General features: G+C 46.0%; 1 protein-coding gene across 1 annotated transcript in view; it reads left to right on the top strand.

Annotated features, from left to right (window-relative positions):
• The first annotated feature begins 15,960 nt into the window (after positions 1 to 15,960).
• PHF8 (PHD finger protein 8) overlaps positions 15,961 to 21,831 on the top strand; it is a 55,576-nt gene continuing 49,705 nt past the window's right edge. Inside the window, exons 1-4 of the mRNA XM_073540963.1 lie at positions 15,961 to 16,169; positions 18,844 to 19,085; positions 19,345 to 19,430; positions 19,892 to 20,009. Coding sequence (XP_073397064.1) covers positions 18,988 to 19,085; positions 19,345 to 19,430; positions 19,892 to 20,009 — 302 coding nt within the window. The 5' untranslated portion in view covers positions 15,961 to 16,169; positions 18,844 to 18,987. The remainder of the gene's footprint in view (positions 16,170 to 18,843; positions 19,086 to 19,344; positions 19,431 to 19,891; positions 20,010 to 21,831) is intronic.

Here is a 21,831-nt window from a genome sequence, read left to right as displayed (position 1 = left end):
ACGTGTCTACAGGCAGAGGAAGCCGGTCACATTAAAGGGGTTTTGCCACGAACAAAAGTTCATTTTAAAAATTGACTGTTTAGGACCGTGTACGGAGCATACCACATCTCCTGGGCAGGTGAGGAAGCAAAAGACAATACTGACATTACAGCAGGGGATCACAGTGGATTCATTTTGTGAGGTAAAATATTTCACTGACTGTTTTTACAAAATATTTTACCTCACAAAATGTATCCTCTGTCAGTATTGTCTTTTGCTTCCTCCCCTGCCCAGGAGCTGTGGTATGCTCTGTACACGGGCGAGCGCCGCTGATCGCGGCCAGGCGTCAGCTGATTATCACAGCTGACACCCGGCATTATGAGTCAGGGGCGGTCACGGACTGCCCCCGTCACATTAACCCATGGCACACCGGGGATTAGGGAAGCATTGTGCAGAGAGGGGGCTCCCCGCGTGCTTCCCTGAGACCCCCGGAGCAGCGCAATGTGCTGCGCTGCTCCGAGGGTCTCCTTCCCTTCTCCCGAAGGCCCCCGCGGCCATCTTGGATCCAGGGGGCCTGCAGGGAGGTGGCGTCCTCAGTGCCTGCTCTGAGAAAGCCTGATCTGACATAGTGCTGTGCAAAGTGTCAGATCAGCGATCTGACACTAGACAGTGATGTTCCCCCCCCGGGACAATAAAATAAGGTAAAAAAAGAAAAAAATTACGTGTAAAGATAATTTATAAAGAATCCCTAAATAAATAAAAAAAATATATATATTCCCTAATAAATTCATTTTTTTGAAGAAAAACAAAACAATAAAAGTACACATATTTAGTATTGCCACGTCTGTAACGACCCGCCCTATAAAACTGTCCCAATAGTTAACCCCTTTAGTGAACCCCTTAAAAAATAGAAAACAAAGCAAAAAACAATGCTTTATCATCATACCGCCGAACAAAAAGTGCAATAACACGCAATCAAAAAGACGTATATAAATAAACATGTATCACTGAAAACGTTACCTTGTCCCGCAAAAAACGAGCCGCCATATAGCGTCATCAGCAGAAAAATAAAAAAGTTATAGCTCGCAGAATAAAGCGATGCAAAAATAATTATTTTTTATATAAAATTGTTTTCATTGCATAAAAGCGCCAAAACATAAAAAAATGACATAAATGAGGTATCGCTGTAACCGTACTGACCCGAAGAATAAAATCGCTTTATCAATTTTACCACACGCGGAACGGTGTAAACGCACCCCCCAAAAGAAATTCATGAAAAGCAGGTTTTTGCTCATTCTGCGTCCCAAAAATCGGAATACAGAGCGATAAAAAAAGTCACGTGCCCTAAAATGGTACCAATAAAAATGACAACCTGTCCCACAAAAAATAACACCTCACATGACTCGGTGGATCAAAATATGGAAAAATTATGGCTCTCAAAATGTGGTGATGCAAAAACTATTTTTGCAATAAAAGCGTCTTTTAGCGTATGACAGCTGCCAAAAATAAAAACCGCCATAAATAGTAAATCAAACCCCCCTTTATCACCCCCTTAGTTAGGGAAAAATAATAAATTAAAAAAAAATGTATTTATTTCCATTTTCCCATTAGGGCTAGGGTTAGGGCTAAGGTTAGGGTTATGGCTGAGATTAGGGTTAGTGGTGTGTTGGGGTTAGGGTTGGAGTTAGAATTGGGGGTTTCCATTGTTTAGGCACATCAGGCGCTCTCCAAATGCAACATGGTGTCTAATCTCAATTCCAGCCAATTCTGCGTTGAAAAAGTCAAACGGTGCTCCTTCCTTTCCAAGCTCTGCCATGCGCTCAAACATTGGTTTATCCCCACATATGGGGTATCAGCCTACCCAAGACAAATTGCACAACTTTTGGGGTCCAATTTCTCCTGTTACCCTTGGGGAAATAAAAAATTGGGGGCAAAAATATCTTTTTTGTGGAAAAAATATGATTTTTTTATTTTTATGGCTCTACGTTATAAACTTCTGTGAAGCACATGGGGGTTCAAAGTGCTCATCACACATCTAGATAAGTTCCTTGGGGGTCTAGTTTCCAAAATGGGGTCACTTGTGTTGGGTTTCAACAGTTTAGGCACATCAGAGGCTCTCCAAACGCGACATGACACCCACAGACCATTCCATCAAAGTCTGCATTCCAAAACGTCACTACTTCCCTTCCGAGCCCCAACGTGTGCCCATATAGTAGTTTTCTCCCACATATGCAATATCAGCGTACTCAGGACAAATTGGACAACTTTTGGAATCCAATTTCTCCTGTTACCCTTGGGAAAATAAAGAAAATTGGGGACTAAAAGATCATGTTTGTGGAAAAAATATTTTTTTATTTTCACGCCCAGGCGTTATAAACTTCTGTGAAGCCCTTGGGGGTTCAAAGTGCGCACCACACATCTAGATAAGTTCCTTGGGGGTCTAGTTTCCAAAATGGGGTCACTTGTGGGGGGTTTCAACAGTTTAGGCACATCAGAGGCTCTCCAAACGCGACATGACACCCACAGACCATTCCATCAAAGTCTGCATTCCAAAACGTCACTACTTCCCTTCCGAGCCCCAACGTGTGCCCATACAGTAGTTTTCTCCCACATATGCAATATCAGCGTACTCAGAACAAATTGGACAACTTTTGGAGTCCAATTTCTCCTGTTACCCTTGGGAAAATAAAAAAAATTGGGGACTAAAAGATCATGTTTGTGGAAAAAATATTTTTTTATTTTCACTCCCAGGCGTTATAAACTTCTGTAAAGCCCTTGGGGGTTCAAAGTGCGCACCACACATCTAGATAAGTTCCTTGGGGGGTCTAGTTTCAAAATGGTATCATTTGTTGGGGTTTCCACTGTTTAGGCACATCAGGAGCTTTCCAAACGCGACATGGCATCCGATCTCAATTCCAGACAAAATAGGCAAATGACGCTGCTTCCCTTCCGAGCTCTGCCATGCGCCCAAATAGTTGTTTACCCCCACATATGGGGTATCAGTGTACTGAGGATAAATTGCACAATAACTTTTGGGGTCCTTTTACCCTTGGGAAGATAAAAATTGGGGGTGAAATGATCATTTTTGTGGAAAAGAAGATTTTTTAATTGTACGTTATAAACTTCTGTGAAGCCCTTGGGGGTTCAAAGTTCTCACCACATATCTAGATAAGTTCCTTGGGGGTATAGTTTCCAAAATGGGGTCACTTGTGGGGGATTTCCACTGTTTAGGCACATCAGGGGCTCTCCAAATGTGGCATGGCGTCCGATCTCAATTTCAGCCAATTTTGTGTTGAAAAAATCAAACGACGCTCCTTCCCTTCCGAGCTCTGCCATGCGCAGAAACAGTGGTTCCCCCACATATCAGGTATCAGCGTACTCAGGACATATTGCACAATAACTTTTATGGTCCAATATCTCCTGTTACCCTTGGTAAAATAAAAAAAATTGGACCTGAAGTAATTTTTTTGTGAAAAAAAGTTAAATGTTCATTGTTTTTAAACATTCAAAAAATTCCTGTGACGCACCTAAAGGGTTAATAAACTTCTTGAATCTGGTTTTGAGCACCTTGAGGAGTACAGTTTTTAGAATGGTGTCACTTTTGGGTATTTTCTATCATATAGACCCCTCAAAGTGACTTCAAATGTGATGTGGTCCCTAAAAATAAAATGGTGTTGTAGAAATGAGAAATCGCTGGTCAATTTTTATGTTGAATCTTTTTTGTTGAAGAAGTTAAAAGATTTTAACATATAACAAACAAGACATAAGGTACAAGATACAGTATTATACATGGTTATACACCAAGCCATACCGGATTCGCCAACATTTTACCCATAACCTGTGAGGGTGTATTACAAGTATCAAAGAGATAGGGTAAGGAAACAGAAAGAAAAGGATAACTCACAGGGAGGGGAGGGGGGGACCGAGGGATGGGTTACGGATCTCTGAGCCGGTCTCTAAGAAATATTTTCAGTTAACCGAAGTAGTCCAGGCGTCTCCCTGAACACTATCCAGGGCTGCCATGTTCGAATCAAGCGAGAATTATCTCCCTCCAATTCAGCCATCAACTCCTCCATACGAAAAATGTCTATAAACTCTGATAACCACTCTGCTATAGTTGGCTTTGTCGTTGTACGCCAGTAGCGCGGGATCACCATCCTTGCTGCAGTAATACAAAACCGGAGAAGGCTCTTCTTTTGTGTTGATATGGAACCCGGAAGAATTGATAAAATGGCAATTTGTGGGGAGGGAAGGACACATTTCCCAGAGATCTCCTGGTATGCCCGAAAAACCCCCTCCCAAAAGGGTCGTATAGCAGGGCATTGCCACCATATGTGGTATAGCGTGCCTCTCTCCATTGCACATCGCCAGCATGTATCATCCAATGTCGGGAAGATGGACTTCAATCTAACGGGGGGACAGATACCACCTAGTCAGTATCTTGTAATTTCTCTCTTGAGCGCCCCCGGCCGGAGACATTTTATGTGTATAAAGAAAAGCTTTATCAAGGTCCTCCTTCGAGAACTTGCATCCCATCTCTTCCTCCCATGCGCGGATGTAACTTGGAACCCCTTCCAAATCCCCTGAGTGAAGTTCCTTATATAAAAAGGAAATCAAATGTGAGGGAGGGTCTTGCATTTGTAAGAGAGCTTCCAACCGCGTCATGGGAGGGCGAGAAGTACAGTCGGCCAAACGTCCCCGTATAAACGATCGCAACTGGTTATACTCCAACCAGGAGAGTGTCCTACCTGGGAACTTTTCCCGTAAGGCGTCCCATGTCGGAAATTTTCCGTCCATTAGTGTCTGTCCCAATCGTAAGTCAGAACTCCTGTGCCAACCCAAAAATTGGTCTCTGTGACACCCTGGGGGAAAGCCCGGATTACCAAATATCGGTGACAGTGGGTTCAAATTACTGATCAGTTTCTGTTTATGTTTAACCCGACTCCAGACCCGTAGAACTTCTCGAGTCAAGAAACCTGTTGGTCCCTTATAGTCATTTGCAACCTGTTCAGTTCGTCTGATCCACGGGAGATGACGCAATGGGATGCCGAAAGATACCTGTTCCAATTGTACCCATTGTTTAGAATGATGACCGAACTGCCAGTCAAACAGACGTGCAAGTAGGGAAGCTCTGTGATAGAGTTCCAAGTCAGGGAGGCCCGCTCCACCTCTGGGTTTCGGGGCGGTTAGAATAGAATATTTAAGACGAGGTTTAGATGTCTGCCAGACAAAGCGTATTAACGCAGATCTAATGGTCTGAAAGAATGTCTTCGGCGGCACTATCGGGACCGCCTGGAATAGATATAAGAACCTTGGAAGAATGTCCATTTTAAATGAATTCATCCTACCAAACCATGAGATGGTCTTCCGTCCGTATTCCCTCAACCGTTTCAGAGTCGACTCCAACAAAGGCACATAATTTAATTTATATAAGTCGGTAGTGTCAGTAGGGATTTGAATGCCTAAATATTGAATGGCCCCAGTCTTCCACCGGAAGGGGAAATTTCCCATAAGTCTTATAAGTTCAGCCTGTCCTAGGGATATATTTAGGGCTTCAGTTTTCTGAAAGTTAATCTTGAAGTTACTGACCTCTCCGTATTTTTGAAACTCCTCCATCAATGATGGAAGGGTTATGTGTGGCTGGGATATATACACTAAGAGGTCATCCACATAAAGAGAGACTTTATACTGAATATCGTACACCCATAGACCGTGTACACTAGGTTTCTTCCTGATCGCCACTGCTAAGTGCTCCATAACTATCGCATAGAGAAGGGGCGACAAAGGGCATCCCTGCCTGGTCCCATTCCCAATGGTCATAGAGCCCGACATTGCTCCATTTACCTTGACCCTGGCCGACGGGCCAGAGTATAGGGCTGCGACCCTATGCAGAAAACGGTTCCCTAGGCCCAGCTGTCGCAGGGCCGAAAACATGAAGCCCCAGTGCACACGGTCGAAGGCTTTCTCCGCATCCATCGACAGTACAGCCAACGGTTTACATTTCGATTTAGCATAGGCAGTCAAGTTGAGAGTCTTACTTATGCCGTCCCTCGCCTCCCTTCCTCGCACAAACCCCACCTGATCTGAATGTATTACCGGGGGCAAGAGGGGAGCCAGACGATTAGCCAGTATTTTGGCGTTTAATTTTACATCAACATTGATGAGAGATATTGGGCGATAATTTGTTACTAATTTAGGGTCCCTGCCCGGCTTTGGCAACACCGTAATAAAAGCCTCTAAAGACTGTGGGGCAAACGGGGACTCAGCTGTGATGGAGTTAAATACCCCCGTCATAATAGGGCTAAGTTGTTCCTGAAACATCTTATAGAAATGAGGGGAAAACCCATCCGGTCCCGGGCTTTTACCAGCCGGAGTGTTTTGGATGACTTCAACAATCTCCTCTGTCGTAAAGTCCGAATCCAACGGGATGGTTAAATCCGTGGCCAGTGTGGGAAGAGCGGTGTCGTGAATATACGATTCTATGCTTGGTTGAGGATCCAAAGGTGACTGAGGGGAACAATCTCCACCAATATTATATAATGTATGATAGTAATGCCTCATTATGTCCAAAATTTCTGTCGGGTTCGACGTCGCTCGACCCCCCTTTTGCTGGAGAGAAGAGATATATGTAGTCTGGTTACGCGGATGTAAGAACCTGGCCAGTAGACGTCCACATTTGTTAGCTTGACCGTATAATATACTTTTAAAGCGATTTCTGTGGTGTCGGTATTTCTCATTCAGTAGGGACTTCAGATCGTCTCTGTATTTGATCAAGTCAATCAGCGTTTCCGTGTCCTTGTCCGTTTTATGCTTCGTCTCTAACGTCAATATCTTTTCTGTCAAGTCTGTAATCTCTTTACTTTTTATTCGTTTCAAGCGAGATCCATGCTTAATGAGGACCCCTCTGAGAACACATTTAAGGGCCTCCCATTTAACAGGGATGGCAGTAGTGTCGTGTGCATGGTCTTGTAAGAAGTCCGCTATGGTAGACTTGATGTCGGCCGCACAAGTATTATCTTTTAAAAGATTATCGTTCAATCTCCATGTCCACTGCCGCTGCCCCGAGTCAGGAGGGCTAATGTCCAGAAACACTGGAGCATGATCCGACCATAGAAAACTCCCGATAGAAGGTCTCGGGTTCCAGGCCAATGCACAGTGGCTAAGGAGAAAGAAATCAATCCTCCCATAAGAGTTGTGCGGTGTGGAAAAGAACGTGTAGTCTCTTTCAGTGGGATTACAAAGTCTCCAGACATCAGTGAGTCGCAAATCCTGGAGATCCCTTTTCAGTGAGGATAGCTGGCGATATGAAAGATATGACCTCGCTGCCGTGGAGTCTAGAGTCGGGTTAAGAGTCATGTTAAAGTCACCTCCCAGTATGACCACCCCCTCGGCAAACTCAGCCACGATCTTCAGGAAAGATCTAGCAGCTCGTATTTGGTCCCTGCCGGGAGCGTACCAACCCGCTATAGTATATGTGGTTGAAAAAATTTGAATTTTCAAAAGCACGTATCTGCCCTCCGCATCAACCAATGTGTCCAATATGGTATGCTGGAGGGATTTATGGAGCGCTATGGAGACCCCGCGGGAGCGTGAATCCGGGTTAGCACTATGAAACCAGGTCGTGTAATGTCTGTCGTGAATATTAGGGATGTGTCCGACTTTAAAATGTGTCTCTTGTAGGATTACTATATTTACTCTTTTCTTATGCATGCCATATAAAATATGTGACCGCTTCTGCGGAGTATTAAAGCCTCTAGTATTCAAAGAGCCCAGTGTTATCTTTTGTACAGTGTTCTTACCCGACATTGTATCTGCAGCGTGAGGCCAAGGATGCAGGCTACGGCTAACAAGATGGATCGGCTCCGGAGTCCTACGCCCGTTGTTGATGAGGGAGGGAGAGCTAGTGAAGGGAGTGGGTATTAACAAAGAAAGTAGACGAGAGGTTAGAAAAAGGAAAAAGAGAAAGGAGACAAAGAAATAGAATTTTTAACTATACGAGTGTAAGTAAGCACACTCCAGGAATACCTGTTGGAGGTAAAATATAACAGCTGCGTGCCTCGATGGCAACCCAGCGCCTCCGGGGGTTAAGTGTATAGCAAAAAGAGGAGTTGGAGACACCTACTCCCCCGGTTCCCGACCCTGCAATGATTTAACCATCGTATTCCCTTTATAACGGGAACTGAACAGATAGAGAATATACGTGTAACAGCTAATTATAGGCTAGTGAAACATGCCCCAATTCTCAACTATTTTCAATATCGACAGCACTGATAGTATTATAAATACTTCGCTTTTAAACAACAAACCAGTATAACCTACTAGACTGTAAGTTAACTCTCAAAACATAACACCGCAGGGCCACCTGCAATTTAGGACAAGGCATACTATCCAGCCTCGTCGTCTACAGGATGCATGTGCCCTGGACCGTTGGGCCGACCCCTGCGACGACGTTGCTGCTAAGGGATCTGGCCTCTTTGGAGACCTTGAAGTCCATAGTATGAAGGCAGGGGTGGCCAGTCAGGTATATCCACCTCCGTTAGATCCAAGGCAGCTGAGAACGCCGGAACTCCGCCAGGATGACTCAAACAATGCACTCTACCTCCCTTCCGAACCCGAAGGCAGAATGGAAATCCCCAAGTATAGGGAAGGCCTCGTCGTTGTAGTTCGTCTAAGAGGGGGCGGAGAGCTCTGCGTCTCTGTAGTGTCCATCTGGACAAATCTGCGAAGAGCTGTATACGAGATCCCAAGTGGTTCATAGATTTTGCTTTCCTGGCTGCTCCCATGATCGCATCTTTAAGTTGGTACTTGTGAACCCGGCATATCACATCTCTTGGTGGATCTTGCTCGCCGGGACGCGGGCCCAGGGACCTGTGGGCACGATCCAGTTCCAGTTGGGCATCCTGAGGCCTATCTAGTACCGAGTTAAAGATATCTCTCAAAGTGGTGTTCAACTCTTGGGGGGATATAGTCTCAGGCAATCCCCTTATTCTTATATTGTTTCTGCGTCCCCTATTCTCGGAATCGTCCAGCATTTCAGCTAGAGTTTGCAACTGTCTTGCTTGTGCGGCTGTGGCAGTTTCCTGAGCCTCCATTCTTTCGGTTAGGGAGGCCATAAGCTGGTCATGAGATTCCACTTTCTCACCACATTGTTGGATATCATCTCTTAATACGGAAAGTTCAGCCTTATAGGAGCATTCCAGACGAGCAATGTACTGCTCCATATCCTGCTTCGTCGGGATATCTTTTATCTTATTGTATAATAGGCTGAAATCAGCTCCCATGGGTGTCACGGAGCACCCTGTCGTGGAGGAGAATGATCTCCTGTGTTGCGGTGTCAGGAGTGCGTCTAGTCGGCGGGTTACATTATTTTGTATATCTGATGCTGCGGTGTCCATCATCATAGGGTCTGCAGGGACAGCTGTAGTGGCAATGTCAACGTCTGGGGGGACACTGCCGCCTCTCTGTGACACGGGGGGTTTTGCACTCATCCCCCCGGGGTTCTTATCTGATCCGCCGGCCTGTATCTGCGCGGGACCGTCCGCGTGGTGCCCCTGTGATTGACGGATCTCCTGGGCCCCAGAGGATTTATTAGGAGGAGATAGCCTCGCTGCCTGCTGGGCCCCCGTGGATGTGCCCCCTTTCCCTCCACGGGGTCCCCCTCCGGCTGCCGTCTCACCAGTTTTCTCTCCTCCCGCCTGCGCCTTACTTCCTGGTGGCGGCGGGGCCTGCTGCGCTCCGGTCTCCACACCTGTCATGGCGCCCGCGGCCTTCCTTCTTCCCGCTCCTACAAGGTAGCGGGAAATGCCTCTGGGAGTGCTGTCGGGTGCTGAGGGGCCCGCGGACGTATTCCCCCTGGTCCTCCTAGCCGACATCAGAAGGTGGGGTAAGTATTCTGGGCTCTGTTCGGGTCGGTCACCGGTGCTGGAGCGGGAGCTCTCTTACATGCGTCCTCACTCCTCGCTCGCCATGCCACGCCCCTCGCTGGTCAATTTTTAATCCTCATAACTTCCTAACAAAAAAAAATTTGGTTCTAAAATTGTGCTGATGTAAACATGTGGGAAATGTTATTTATTAAGTTTTTTGTGTGCCGTATCTCTGTGATTTAAGGGCATAAAAATTCAAAGTTGAAAAATTGCAAAATTTTAAATATTTTCTCCAAATTTCCATTTTTTTCACAAATAAACGCAAGTTATTTGAATGAAATTTTACCACTAACATGAAGTACAATATGTCACGAGAAAACAATGTCAGAATCACCGGGATCCATGGAAGCGTTCCAGAGTTATTACCTCATAAAGGGACAGTCGTCAGAATTGTAAAAATTGGCCATGAATGTGCAAACCACCCTTGGGGGTAAAGAGGTTAAAAGCGATTTTTAAACATTTCCGCTGCGCAAAAAAAAGTGGCAAAAACGCTTAAAAAATGCAACGTGTGCACACAGCCTAACAGTAATTGGTCCCCAGCCTTTTTACATGCCACTGTATGCATTGTCTTGTTATTAGTATGTAGGCACCTGACACCTTTGATGAGCCGAGATGATGAAGGCAATACTAATGAGAAGAGCTGAGATAACGAGTGATGAGATATACATGAAGCAGAGCTGGTACCGATGCCGCAGAGTTGATTCAGTAGAGACGTGCACCGCTGATCGTCTGAGGCGCTGGGGCCCGATGGGTAACACCAGATGGCATCTCCTGGATGAGAAGATCCCAACCACTGTGTAGGGGCACAAACGGGGGATTACTACGGTGTAAGGCCAGTAACTCTTTGTAAACCCAGTTCCTTACTCCAGTCCCTAAAACCGTCTGATGACTTTTGTGCCCTGAAATGTTTGGAACCAGGCTGTCCTTGATTTATTTTGAGGTGCAGCATCACTTTCTGTTTGCAATATGAGATTTGTGGCCCAATGTTATTTAACCCTTCACATCGCGCTCATAGATGATAAGTTCTCATTAACCCCTTACCTACAATTGACGTAATATTCCGTCCATGTGACCATGGACCTAATTACCATGGACGGAATATTACGTCATCGCGATCAGCGGCGCCCACGTGGTGAGCGCCGCTGATCGCGGCCGAGTGTCAGCTAATTATCATAGCTGACACCCGGCACAATGTGTCAGGGGCGGTCACGGACCGCCCCTGACACGTTAACCCCTTGCACACCGCGATCAAACGCGATCGCGGTGTACCGGGGGTTAAAGGGAAGCATCGGCAGGGAGGGGGCTCCCTCCGTGCTTCCCTGAGCCCCCCACGGCAGCGCAATGTGCAGCGCTGCTGCGGGGGACTCCCTTCCTCCAGGCCCCCGAATCCAAGATGGCGACGGGGGCCTTCGGGGGCCTGAGGAAGCTGGCTTCCTCAGTGCCTGCAAAGCGCAGGCATGAGGAAGTCTGCAGCAGTGCCTGTGACAGATCGCTGATCTGTCACAGTGATCTGTGATGTGACAGATCAGCGATCTGTCACAGGACAGTGATGTCCCACCTGGGACAAGGTAATAAAGTAAAAAAAAAAAAAAAAAAAGTGTTAAAAATAATTTAAAAAAAATCGCTAAATAAATTAGTTAAAAAAAAAAAAATATTCCCCAATAAATCCATTTTTTGAAAATAAAAAAAAAACAAAACAATAAAAGTACACATATTTGGTATCGCCGCGTCCGTAATGACCTGCCCTATAAAACTGTCCCATTAGTTAACCCCTTTAGCGAACCCCTTAAAAAATAAAAATAAAAAACGAAGCAAAAAATAATGATTTATTATCATACCACCGAACAAAAAGTGCAATAACGCGCGATCAAAAAGACGCATATAAATATCCATGGTACCGCTGAAAACGTCATCTTGTCCCGCAAAAAACGAGCCGCCATACAGCATCATCAGCGAAAAAATAAAAAAGTTATAGCTCGCAGAATAAAGCGATACAAAAATAATTATTTTTTATATAAAATTGTTTTCATTGCAAAAAACCGACAAAACATAAAAAAACGACCTAAATGAGGTATCGCTGTAACCGTACTGACCCGAAGAATAAAAACGCGTTATCAATTTTACCGCACGCGGAATGGTGTAAACGCACCCCCCAAAAGAAATTCATGAAAAGCTGGTTTTTGTTCATTCTGCATCCCAAAAATCGGAATAAAAAGCGATCAAAAAATGTCACGTGCCCGAAAATGGTACCAATAAAAACGTCAACTCGTCCCGCAAAAAATAAGACCTCACATGACTCGGTGGGTCAAAATATGGAAAAATTATAGTTCACAATATGTGGTGATGCAAAAACTATTTTTACAATAAAAAGCGTCTTTTAGCGTGCGACAGCCGCCAAACATAAAAACCGCCATAAATCGTAAATCAAACCCCCCGTTATCACCCCCTTAGTTAGAGAAAAATAATAAAACTAAAAGAAAATGTATTTATTTCCATTTTCCCGCTAGGGTTAGGGTTAGGGTAGGGTTAGGGCTAGGGTTAGGGTTAGGGCTAGGGTTAGGGTTAGGGTTAGGGTTAGGGCTAGGGTTAGGGCTAGGGTTAGGGTTAGGGATAGGGTTAGGGCTAGGGCTCAGATTAGGGTTAGGGGTGTGTTGAGGTTAGGGTTGGAGTTATAATTGGGGGTTTCCACTGTTTGGGCACATCAGGTGCTCTCCAAAGGCAACATGGCGTCTGATCTCAATTCCAGCCAATTCTGCGTTGAAAAAGTCAAATGGTGCTCCTTCCCTTCCAGGCTCTGCCATGTGCCCAAACAGTGTTTTACCCTCACATGTAGGGTATCAGCCTACTCAGGACAAATTACAAAACAACTTTTGGGGTCCAATTTCTCCTGTTACCCTTAGGAAAATAAAAAATTGGGGGCAAAAATATAATTTTGCGGAAAAAAATGTTTTTTTTATTTTCACGCCCAGGCGTTATAAACTTCTGTGAAGCACTTGGGGGTTCAAAGTGCTCTCCACACATCTAGATAAGCTCCATGGGGGGTCTAGTTTCCAAAATGGGGTCACTTGTGGGGAGTTTCAATAGTTTAGGTACATCAGGGGCTCTCCAAACGCACATGACACCCGCATACCAATCCATCAAAGTCTGCATTCCAAAACGTCACTACTTCCCTTCCGAGCCCCGACGTGTGCCCATACAGTAGTTTTCTCCCACATATGAGATATCAGCGTACTCAGGACAAATTGGACAACAACTTTTGGGGTCCAATTTCTCCTGTTACCCTTGGGAAAATAAAAAAAATGGGGACTAAAAGATGATGTTTGTTGAAAAAATACGATATTTTTATTTTCACGCCCGGTCGTTATAAACTTCTGTGAAGCACTGGGGGGTTCAAAGTGCTCACCACACATCTAGATAAGTTCATTAGGGGGTCTAGTTTCCAAAATGGGGTCACTTGTGGGGGGTTTCCACTGTTTAGGTACATCAGGGGCTCTCCAAACGCAACATGACACCCGCAGACCATTCCATCAAAGTCTGCATTCCAAAACGTCAGTACTTCCCTTCCGAGCCCCGACGTGTGCCCATACAGTAGTTTTCTCCCACATATGAGGTATCAGCGTACTCAGGACAAATTGGACAACAACTTTTGGGGTCCAATTTCTCCTGTTACCCTTGGGAAAATAAAAAAATGGGGACTAAAAGATCATGTTTGTGGAAAAAATACGATTTTTTTATTTTCACGCCCGGTCGTTATAAACTTCTGTGAAGCACTGGGGGGTTCAAAGTGCTCACCACACATCTAGATAAGTTCATTAGGGGGTCTAGTTTCCAAAATGGGGTCACTTGTGGGGGGTTTCCACTGTTTAGGTACATCAGGGGCTCTCCAAACGCAACATGACACCCGCAGACCATTCCATCAAAGTCTGCATTCCAAAACGTCACTACTTCCCTTCCAAGCCCCGACGTGTGCCCATACAGTAGTTTTCTCCCACATATGAGGTATCAGCGTACTCAGGACAAATTGGACAACAACTTTTGGGGTCCAATTTCTCCTGTTACCCTTGGGAAAATAAAAAAATGGGGACTAAAAGATCATGTTTGTGGAAAAAATACGATTTTTTTATTTTCACGCCCGGACGTTATAAACTTCAGTGAAGCACTGGGGGGTTCAAAGTGCTCACCACACATCTAGATAAGTTCCTTGGGGGGTCTAGTTTCCAAAATGGTGTCATTTGTGGGGGGTTTCTACTGTTTTGGTACATCAGGGGCTTTCCTAATGCGACATGGTGTCCGATCTCAATTCCAGCCAAAAACGTCAAATGGCGCTGCTTCCCTTCCGAGCTCTGCCATACGCCCAAATAGTGGTTTACACCCACATGTGGGGTATCAGCGTACTCAGGATAAATTGCACAATATCTTTTAGGGTCCTGTTACTTTTGGAAAAATAAGTATTGAGGGTGAAAAGATCATTTTTGTGGAAAAAATATGATTTTTTAATTGTACTGCTGTACGTTATAAACTTCTGTGAAGCCCTTGGGGGTTCAAAGTTCTCACCACACATCTAGATAAGTTCCTTGGGGGGTCTAGATTCCAAAATGGTGTCATTTGTGGGGGGTTTCCACTGTTTTGGTACATCAGGGGTTTTCCAATCGCGACATGGTGTCCGATCTCAATTCTAGCCAAAAACGTCAAATGGCGCTGCTTCCCTTCCGAGCTCTGCTATGCGCCCAAATAGTCATTTACACCCACATATGGGGTATCAGCGTACTCAGGACAAATTGCACAATAACTTTTAGGGTCCTGTTACCCTTGGAAAAATAAAAATTGTGGGTGAAAAGATCATTTTTGTGGAAAAAATATGATTTTTTAATTGTACCGCTGTACGTTATAAACTTCTGTGAAGCCCTTGTGGGTTCAAAGTTCTCACCACATATCTAGATAAGTTCCTTGGGGGGTCTAGTTTCCAAAATGGGGTCACTTGGGGGGGTTTCCACTGTTTAGGTACATCAGGGGCTCGCCAAACGTGACATGGCGTCCGATCTGAATTCCAGCCAATTTTGCATTGAAAAAGTCAAACGGCGCTCCTTCCATTCTGAGCTCTGCCATGCGCCGAAACAGTGGTTCCCCCCCACATATCAGGTATCAGCGTAGTCAGGACAAATTGCACAATAACTTTTGCAGTCCAATTTCTCCTGTTACCCTTGGTAAAATAAAGAAAATTGAACCTGAAGTATTTTTTTTGTGAAAAAAAGTTAAATGTTCATTTTTTTTTTAATATTCAAAAAATTCCTGTGACTCACCTAAAGGGTTAATAAACTTCTTGAATGTGGTTTTAAGCACCTTGAGGGGTGCAGTTTTTAGAATGGTGTCACTTTTGGGTATTTTCTATCATATAGACCCCTCAAAGTGGCTTCAAATGTGAAGTGGTCCCTAAAAATAAAATGGTGTTGCAAAAATGAGAAATCGCTGGTCAATTTTTAACCCTTATAACTTCCTAGCAAAAAAAAATTTTGGTTGCAAAATTGTGCTGATGTAAAGTAAACATGTGGGAAATGTTATGTATTAAGTTTTTTGTGTGCCGTATCGCTGTGATTTAAGGGCATAAAAATTCAAAGTTGGAAAATTGCGAAATTTTCAAAATTTTCGCCAAATTTCCGTTTTTTTCACAAATAAACGCAAGTTATTTGAATGCAATTTTACCACTAACATGAAGTACAATATGTCACGAGAAAACAATGTCAGAATCACCAGGATCCATGAAAGCGTTCCAGAGTTATGACCTCATAAAGGGACAGTGGTCAGAATTGTAAAAATTGGCCCGGTAGTTAACGTGCAAACCACCCTTGGTAGTGAAGGGGTTAATAAACAAGTGGGGAAAATGTATTTTCTGTTAATGAGAAGCAAATATCATCATCATCTCCATGGGCACTGCCCTACACTTGTTCCTACGGAGTAACATGTGCGCCAGCCAGTATCAATAACTAATGTTCTGCCACCACCAATATGGCGCCCAGCGGACGGCGGAGTTTCAATAAACTTTATTGATGTGCACAGGTCGCTAAGCTCTGATGTTGAGTCTGGGCGGAGCTAGCAAGTTAATGGCGTCGCGAAGGCCCAAGTCCCCTCCGCCACAAATGCCGCGGTTTTACCGCTCTCAGCTCAGCCCCTGACCGGCTGCAGCACTCCCGCTCCTCCGGCCGTTTGTCTCCGGAGCGCACGGCTCTGACCTCCGCTGGAGCAGGGGCGCCGCACAGGCCTCGGCCTCAGGTAAAACCCACGGCCTGGCCCTACGCAGCACACAGCGGCTGGGAAAAGAGCGACTGCTGGGAAGTCGTGAGCCTCCATAGCGCAACTTGTGCACTGCTCCTGTGGTAACACGTCACAGCCGGCGGAGAAGTCATCACCCCCAACATTGTCATCACTGTTATCGTCATAATCACAGCCAGCAGAGAGATCACCACCATCATCATTGTTGTCACTATCATCATCACCCCATCGTTACATGCTCCATCACCTATGAGCCCCTGTCTAGTGATGCAGCCCCAGTGCCCCTACTAAGTGTCTGATGGTCGGACTGGCACATCTATGCCCCTGTGGAGCTGCAGTCCCTTTATACTAATCTGCCATATTACCCATGGTAACGATTGTCTGTGTGCTCATGTCATGCCCCCTTGCCTAGCCCATCATAAAGAATCATGTTCTGCCCTTGTCCCTATACTATTGCCTGCCATGTGATGCCAACCATGTTGCTTTAATGCCTGCCATGTGATGCCAACCATGGTGCCACTATACTACATCCTGCCATGTGATGCCAACCATGGTGCCACTATACTACTTCCTACCATGTGATGCCAACCATGGTGCCACTATACTACTACTTGCCATGTGATGCCCACCATGGTGCCACTATACCAGTTCCTGCCATGTGATGCCAACCATGGTGCCACTATACTAGTTCCTGCCATGTGATGCCAACCATAGTGCCACTATACTATTTCTTGCCATGTGATGCCAACCATGGTGCCACTATACTAGTTCCTGCCATGTGATGCCAACCATAGTGCCACTATACTATTTCTTGCCATGTGATGCCAACCATGGTGCCACCATACCAGTTCCTGCCATTTGATGCCAACCATGGTGCCACTATACTAGTTCCTGCCATGTGATGCCAACCATGGTGCCACTATACTAGTTCCTGCCATGTGATGCCAACCATGGTACCCTTATTCTAATGCCTGCTATGTGATGCCAACCTTGGTGCCATTATACTAGTACCAACGATGGTGCCCTTATACTAGTGCATGCTATGTTGTGCCAACCATGGTGCCCTTACACTAGTTTCTGCTATGTAATGCCAACAATGGTGCCCTTATACTAGTGCCTACCATGTGATGCTAACCATGGTGTCCTTATATTAGTTCCTGCTATGTAGTGCCGACCATGGTGCCCTTATAATAGTTCCTGCCTTGTGATGCCAACCATGGTGCCATATACTAGTTCCTTTCATGTGATGCCATCCATGGTGCCCTTATACTATTGACTGACATGTGATGCCAACCACGGTATTCCTATACTAGTTACTGCCATGTGATGCCAAACATGGTGCAACTGTACTAGTTCCTACCTTGTGTAGCCAACCGTGGTGCCATTATACTAGTTTCTGCATGTAATGCCAACCATGGTGCCACTATAATAGTTCCTGCCTTGTGATGCCAACCATGGTGCCATATACTAGTTCCTGTCTTGTGATGCCAACCATGGTGCTCCTATACCAGTGACTGCTATGTGATGCCAACTAAGGTGCCCCTATATTAATGCCTGCCTTACATGATGCCAACCATGTTGCCCCTATACTAATGCTTGCCATGTATGATGTCAATGCTTTAGTTTTCACATGGTACCAATGCCTCCATAAGAGTATGTGCACACAGCGTCTTTTAGATGTCGGCATACCCACCTTATTTTGCAAGAGGAAGACCCTTCCAGAGAAAGCTGGTGGTGTTTTAACCACGATATATATATATATATTTTTTCCATTATGAATACAATAGCGAGTGGCTGAAGAATGGACCGCTCACTTCTTCTAACCTATTTCGAAGCCTGAACTTGTGCCCAGTGAGTGGTTTTTCCATTTTAGAGCAAATGATCATTCTTTTCTTCGCTTTTAGCGCTTTGTACAGGTGGGCTTCGGAGTTGACCTGATATACATCTGTGCACATACCCTTGTAGTGTCTGAGCTGCTGTTAAGGTGCCGATATCATGCCAACCAAGGTTCTCTATAATAGTGTCCTTATGATGCCAATCCAGTGCTGTACCTGTGTGCCTCCAAAACATGCTGTGATCTATTAGGACCCCTTTAGTGGCCATGGATGTAGAGTAAAGGGGGTTTTACACTAAGCGAGATAGCTAGTGATATCGCTCAAGCGTCACCGATATTGTGACGCGACAGCGATCACGCTAGCGATCTCGTTAAGTGTGAAAGGTAGCAGCGACCGGACCCCCCGTCGGCTATCGCTGATCGTGCTCGAATGTGCAGGTACATTTTTCCATCGCTGACGTCCCGCTGTCCAGTAATTATCGTTGTGTTTGAAGCTTAAAAACGATGAGCGACGTCAATAACGACGCATGGCTCAGCGACACAGGCGTGACTTACCGGCCACGCCTCCTCTTCCCTATTGGTCTTTACAGCGCTGACAATGTGCGAAATGTATCTGACAAAAAAGCTATAAAAGACAACGCTGGAACGCCTCATTCAACACTTTGTTCCCATGCATATTGGATGTTAACCGGTTTGGCTTAAACGTTCCAGTGTGAGTCACTACAGCGTTTATATTTTAACGGCTTTCACAACGCGGTTGCTTCGGCGTCCCTATTGCAATCGCTATTGCGCTTTTATTAGTGGATTCATTAAAAGGCATCCTTTGTCTTCTCTCTGCAGGGTTCCTCCTCAATCTTCCTTTCATGAGAACCATTACTGGTAGCAGCAGATTACAGAATCCCTCGGATCGTCCATATGTCAGTCACCGACTGAGGACATATTAAGAGGAAGCTCCTAACCCCTGTGTGCAGTGACCCTCGCAGGATGGCGTCTGTGCCAGTCTACTGCTTGTGCCGTCTGCCCTATGATGTGACCCGCTTCATGATCGAATGCGATGTCTGCCAAGACTGGTTCCACGGCAGGTAGGTTGTGCTTTGCCTTCTTAAAGGGACATGACTTGTTTGGTTGACAATTCCTTAAGATGCCATTGTTGGAAACTCTCTGGATAGCAGTGGTGGTCTCCTGACAATCTGCAGGGGGGCTGGGAGGAATTTGACATATTATTCAGACCCTTGGTAAAGTCGGGGATTGCTATATTGAAGCTGACCCCGCTCTATATGGCTGATGTGCAGGGAGGCTCCGAGTCACACTATGGCTAACATCCTCCTCTCCTTTTCACAGCTGTGTTGGTGTCGAGGAGGAAAATGCATCCGATATTGACTTGTATCATTGCCCGAATTGCCAGATCACTCATGGTCCGTCAGTCAGTAAGTACTTTTCCTTACCTGGTGAGGTGCTCACCTGTGGCACATGGGGGGGGGATGCTTTTAACGGCTCCTCTGCCTTTTAATAGTAGTGCCAGGCAAGGGGCAAGTGCTCAAATTTTCCTTGTTCATCCCTGCACCAGTCTAGGTCTGATTTGACTGCTCCATTGTTCAACACTATGTGAAGCTCCAAAATCTTTTGCACTTGGGGTTTTATACTGGGTCGTCACATTCAAAAGCCTGAGCGCTTTTCAGATTGGGCCTAGGCTCGCCCACTAGGCACTTGTGACTTCATTAGCATATGGGATAAAAGTTCAATTTCTCAGACCTCTAGAAGGCCACATAGACTCTTGTGTAAGTCCCCCACCAGGGGGACGCACGCACTTTAATTCCCAGAATGCAAAGCTGCAGATTTGTGCAGTCTTTCACTCTCATGTTAACGCTGCAATCTTCCGTTAATTCAGTGAAGAAAAGACGAGGGACTTCAAAGCAAGATCCTTGTGTGAGCAAGGAAGTGGGAAAACTCGTACAAACTGGAAGCGCCAACTTCATCAAGGAATTGAGAAGTAGGAACTTTCCAAGGTAAGCCAGACATGTTGTTGAGGATGTGAGGGGTTCGGTAATACAGGACACAGAAGATCTCATCCTATTAAGCCACTGCTTTACGCTTTGTATGGGGGAAGGGCAATGCTTTCCATTCTCCCAGTTGCCCCATTTCTGTACTGCAGTCATATGAGACATAATACTGTTGTCATTCAGAATGTGTCTCGTGGATACACTGCTCTATACGTCCACGTGCAGAAGATGTAGATCAGACCTGGGAAAGCTGTGGCCCTTTGGCTATTCCTGCTGGGCCTATTTTACCAGGAGAGCTAAATAGCTGGAAACATTGGGCCAGGTCCCGCACCATACTGGATCCCTCCCACCCCTCCTTTTCCGTGCATCTTTATTTCAATAGTATTTGCATTCTCAGGCATCATACTGTGTGGGAAACTGTAGGGCTTTCATATTTTGTGGAGCCTGCGGAAGCAATAATACTGTATGTGGGGTTTAAACATGCTGTGTTGGGGGCATTGGGGTATCATGTGGTGTACGTGCAGGGGAATGTTAGAGTTGGAAGAGACCTCCAGTGTCATCATGTGCAGACCCCTGCTCAATGCAAGATTCATTAAACCATCTTAGACAGATGTCTGTCCAGCCTCTGTTTGAAGACTTCCGCCTCTCGTGGCAGTCTGTTACACTCATTGATCACTTTCACGGTCAAAAAGTTTTTTCTAATATCTAATTACTCTGTCGCCTCATTGGGGGACACAGAACCATGGGTGTTATGCTGCTGTCCACTAGGAGGCGACTCTATGCATAATTTGAAAAAGATTAACTTTGGCTCCTCCTCTGCAGTAAACACCCCTGGACGGCGTCAGCCTTCTCCAGTTTTTGCTTAGTGTCGCAAGGAGGCACACCTGAAGATTTTTATTCTTCGACGGATTACAGATGAAGAAAAGTGGGTCTCTAGCGAGACTCCCGGCATGGCTCCTTCCTTGGCCCCCTATTATGGGGTGTCCAGTTGAAGTGGAGATGGTCATTCCCCATGTCGCTCCTTCCCCAGTCCCTCGGGTACTGGTTCGAAGTCGAGATCCCCCCTCCTTCCCCAACCTCTTTGGGGTCTGGGTTGAGGTCGAGGCGAGGATGAAGACCCCTGATGGTGACAGACGCAGCCTCCTTAATCCCCCTCTGGGGGCATTAAGTTGAGACGCCTCTGGTACGGTCTATATAAGGCAGCATTCTGCAGCTTAAACAGCCGGGGACCCCAGCCCCGCTGCGGGCTCCTGTTGGGGCCGGGGAAGAGTGCAAGCAGACATGGCACATACAGAGACAGGGCTCCCTGCGCCCCTGTCTCTGCGGCAGCACCGGCTCCATAGCGCCTCAGGGGGACCCCCATACGGACACCGCTATCGCTGCTGGCCACACCGCTACTCTGTCTCTCAATCCGGGGAGTCTGGTTCAGATCCGACCCCCTCCCGGACATCCGCGCCACCCTGGAGCCCTTCTGGGCATCAGGCTTCTAATTTAGACCGTGGCTTCGGCCTAGCTGAAGCCCCGCCGCCTCCAGGATGACGATTATGACTCTATAGTGTCATAGAAGGGGCGGATCGAGGCAGAAAGGGCGCGTTTTTACACAGCCCTGCGCGCCCTTTTCAGCTCTCTGCCCCCTTCTTCTCCTCAGCGTCCCGGTGGCCATCTTTGCCGCAAGCCATCTCTGACAGGACGCCCACAGCAGCGTCAGCAGTCTCCGGGGGGCACAGGACTGTGATTTGTCGGCGCTGGACCTAGGGGCACACTGGTGGGGTAAGATCACAGCTGGGTTCTCTTTACTCAGCTGTGAATCCATATCACCTATAAGGCT

The sequence above is a fragment of the Dendrobates tinctorius genome, unplaced genomic scaffold (assembly GCF_039654945.1).
Source record: "Dendrobates tinctorius isolate UK_male_01 unplaced genomic scaffold, ASM3965494v1 ptg000120l, whole genome shotgun sequence".
NCBI lineage: Eukaryota > Metazoa > Chordata > Amphibia > Anura > Dendrobatidae > Dendrobates > Dendrobates tinctorius.
The sequence above is the reverse complement of the archived record's forward strand: the minus strand, read 5'-3'. Positions and strand labels throughout refer to the sequence as shown.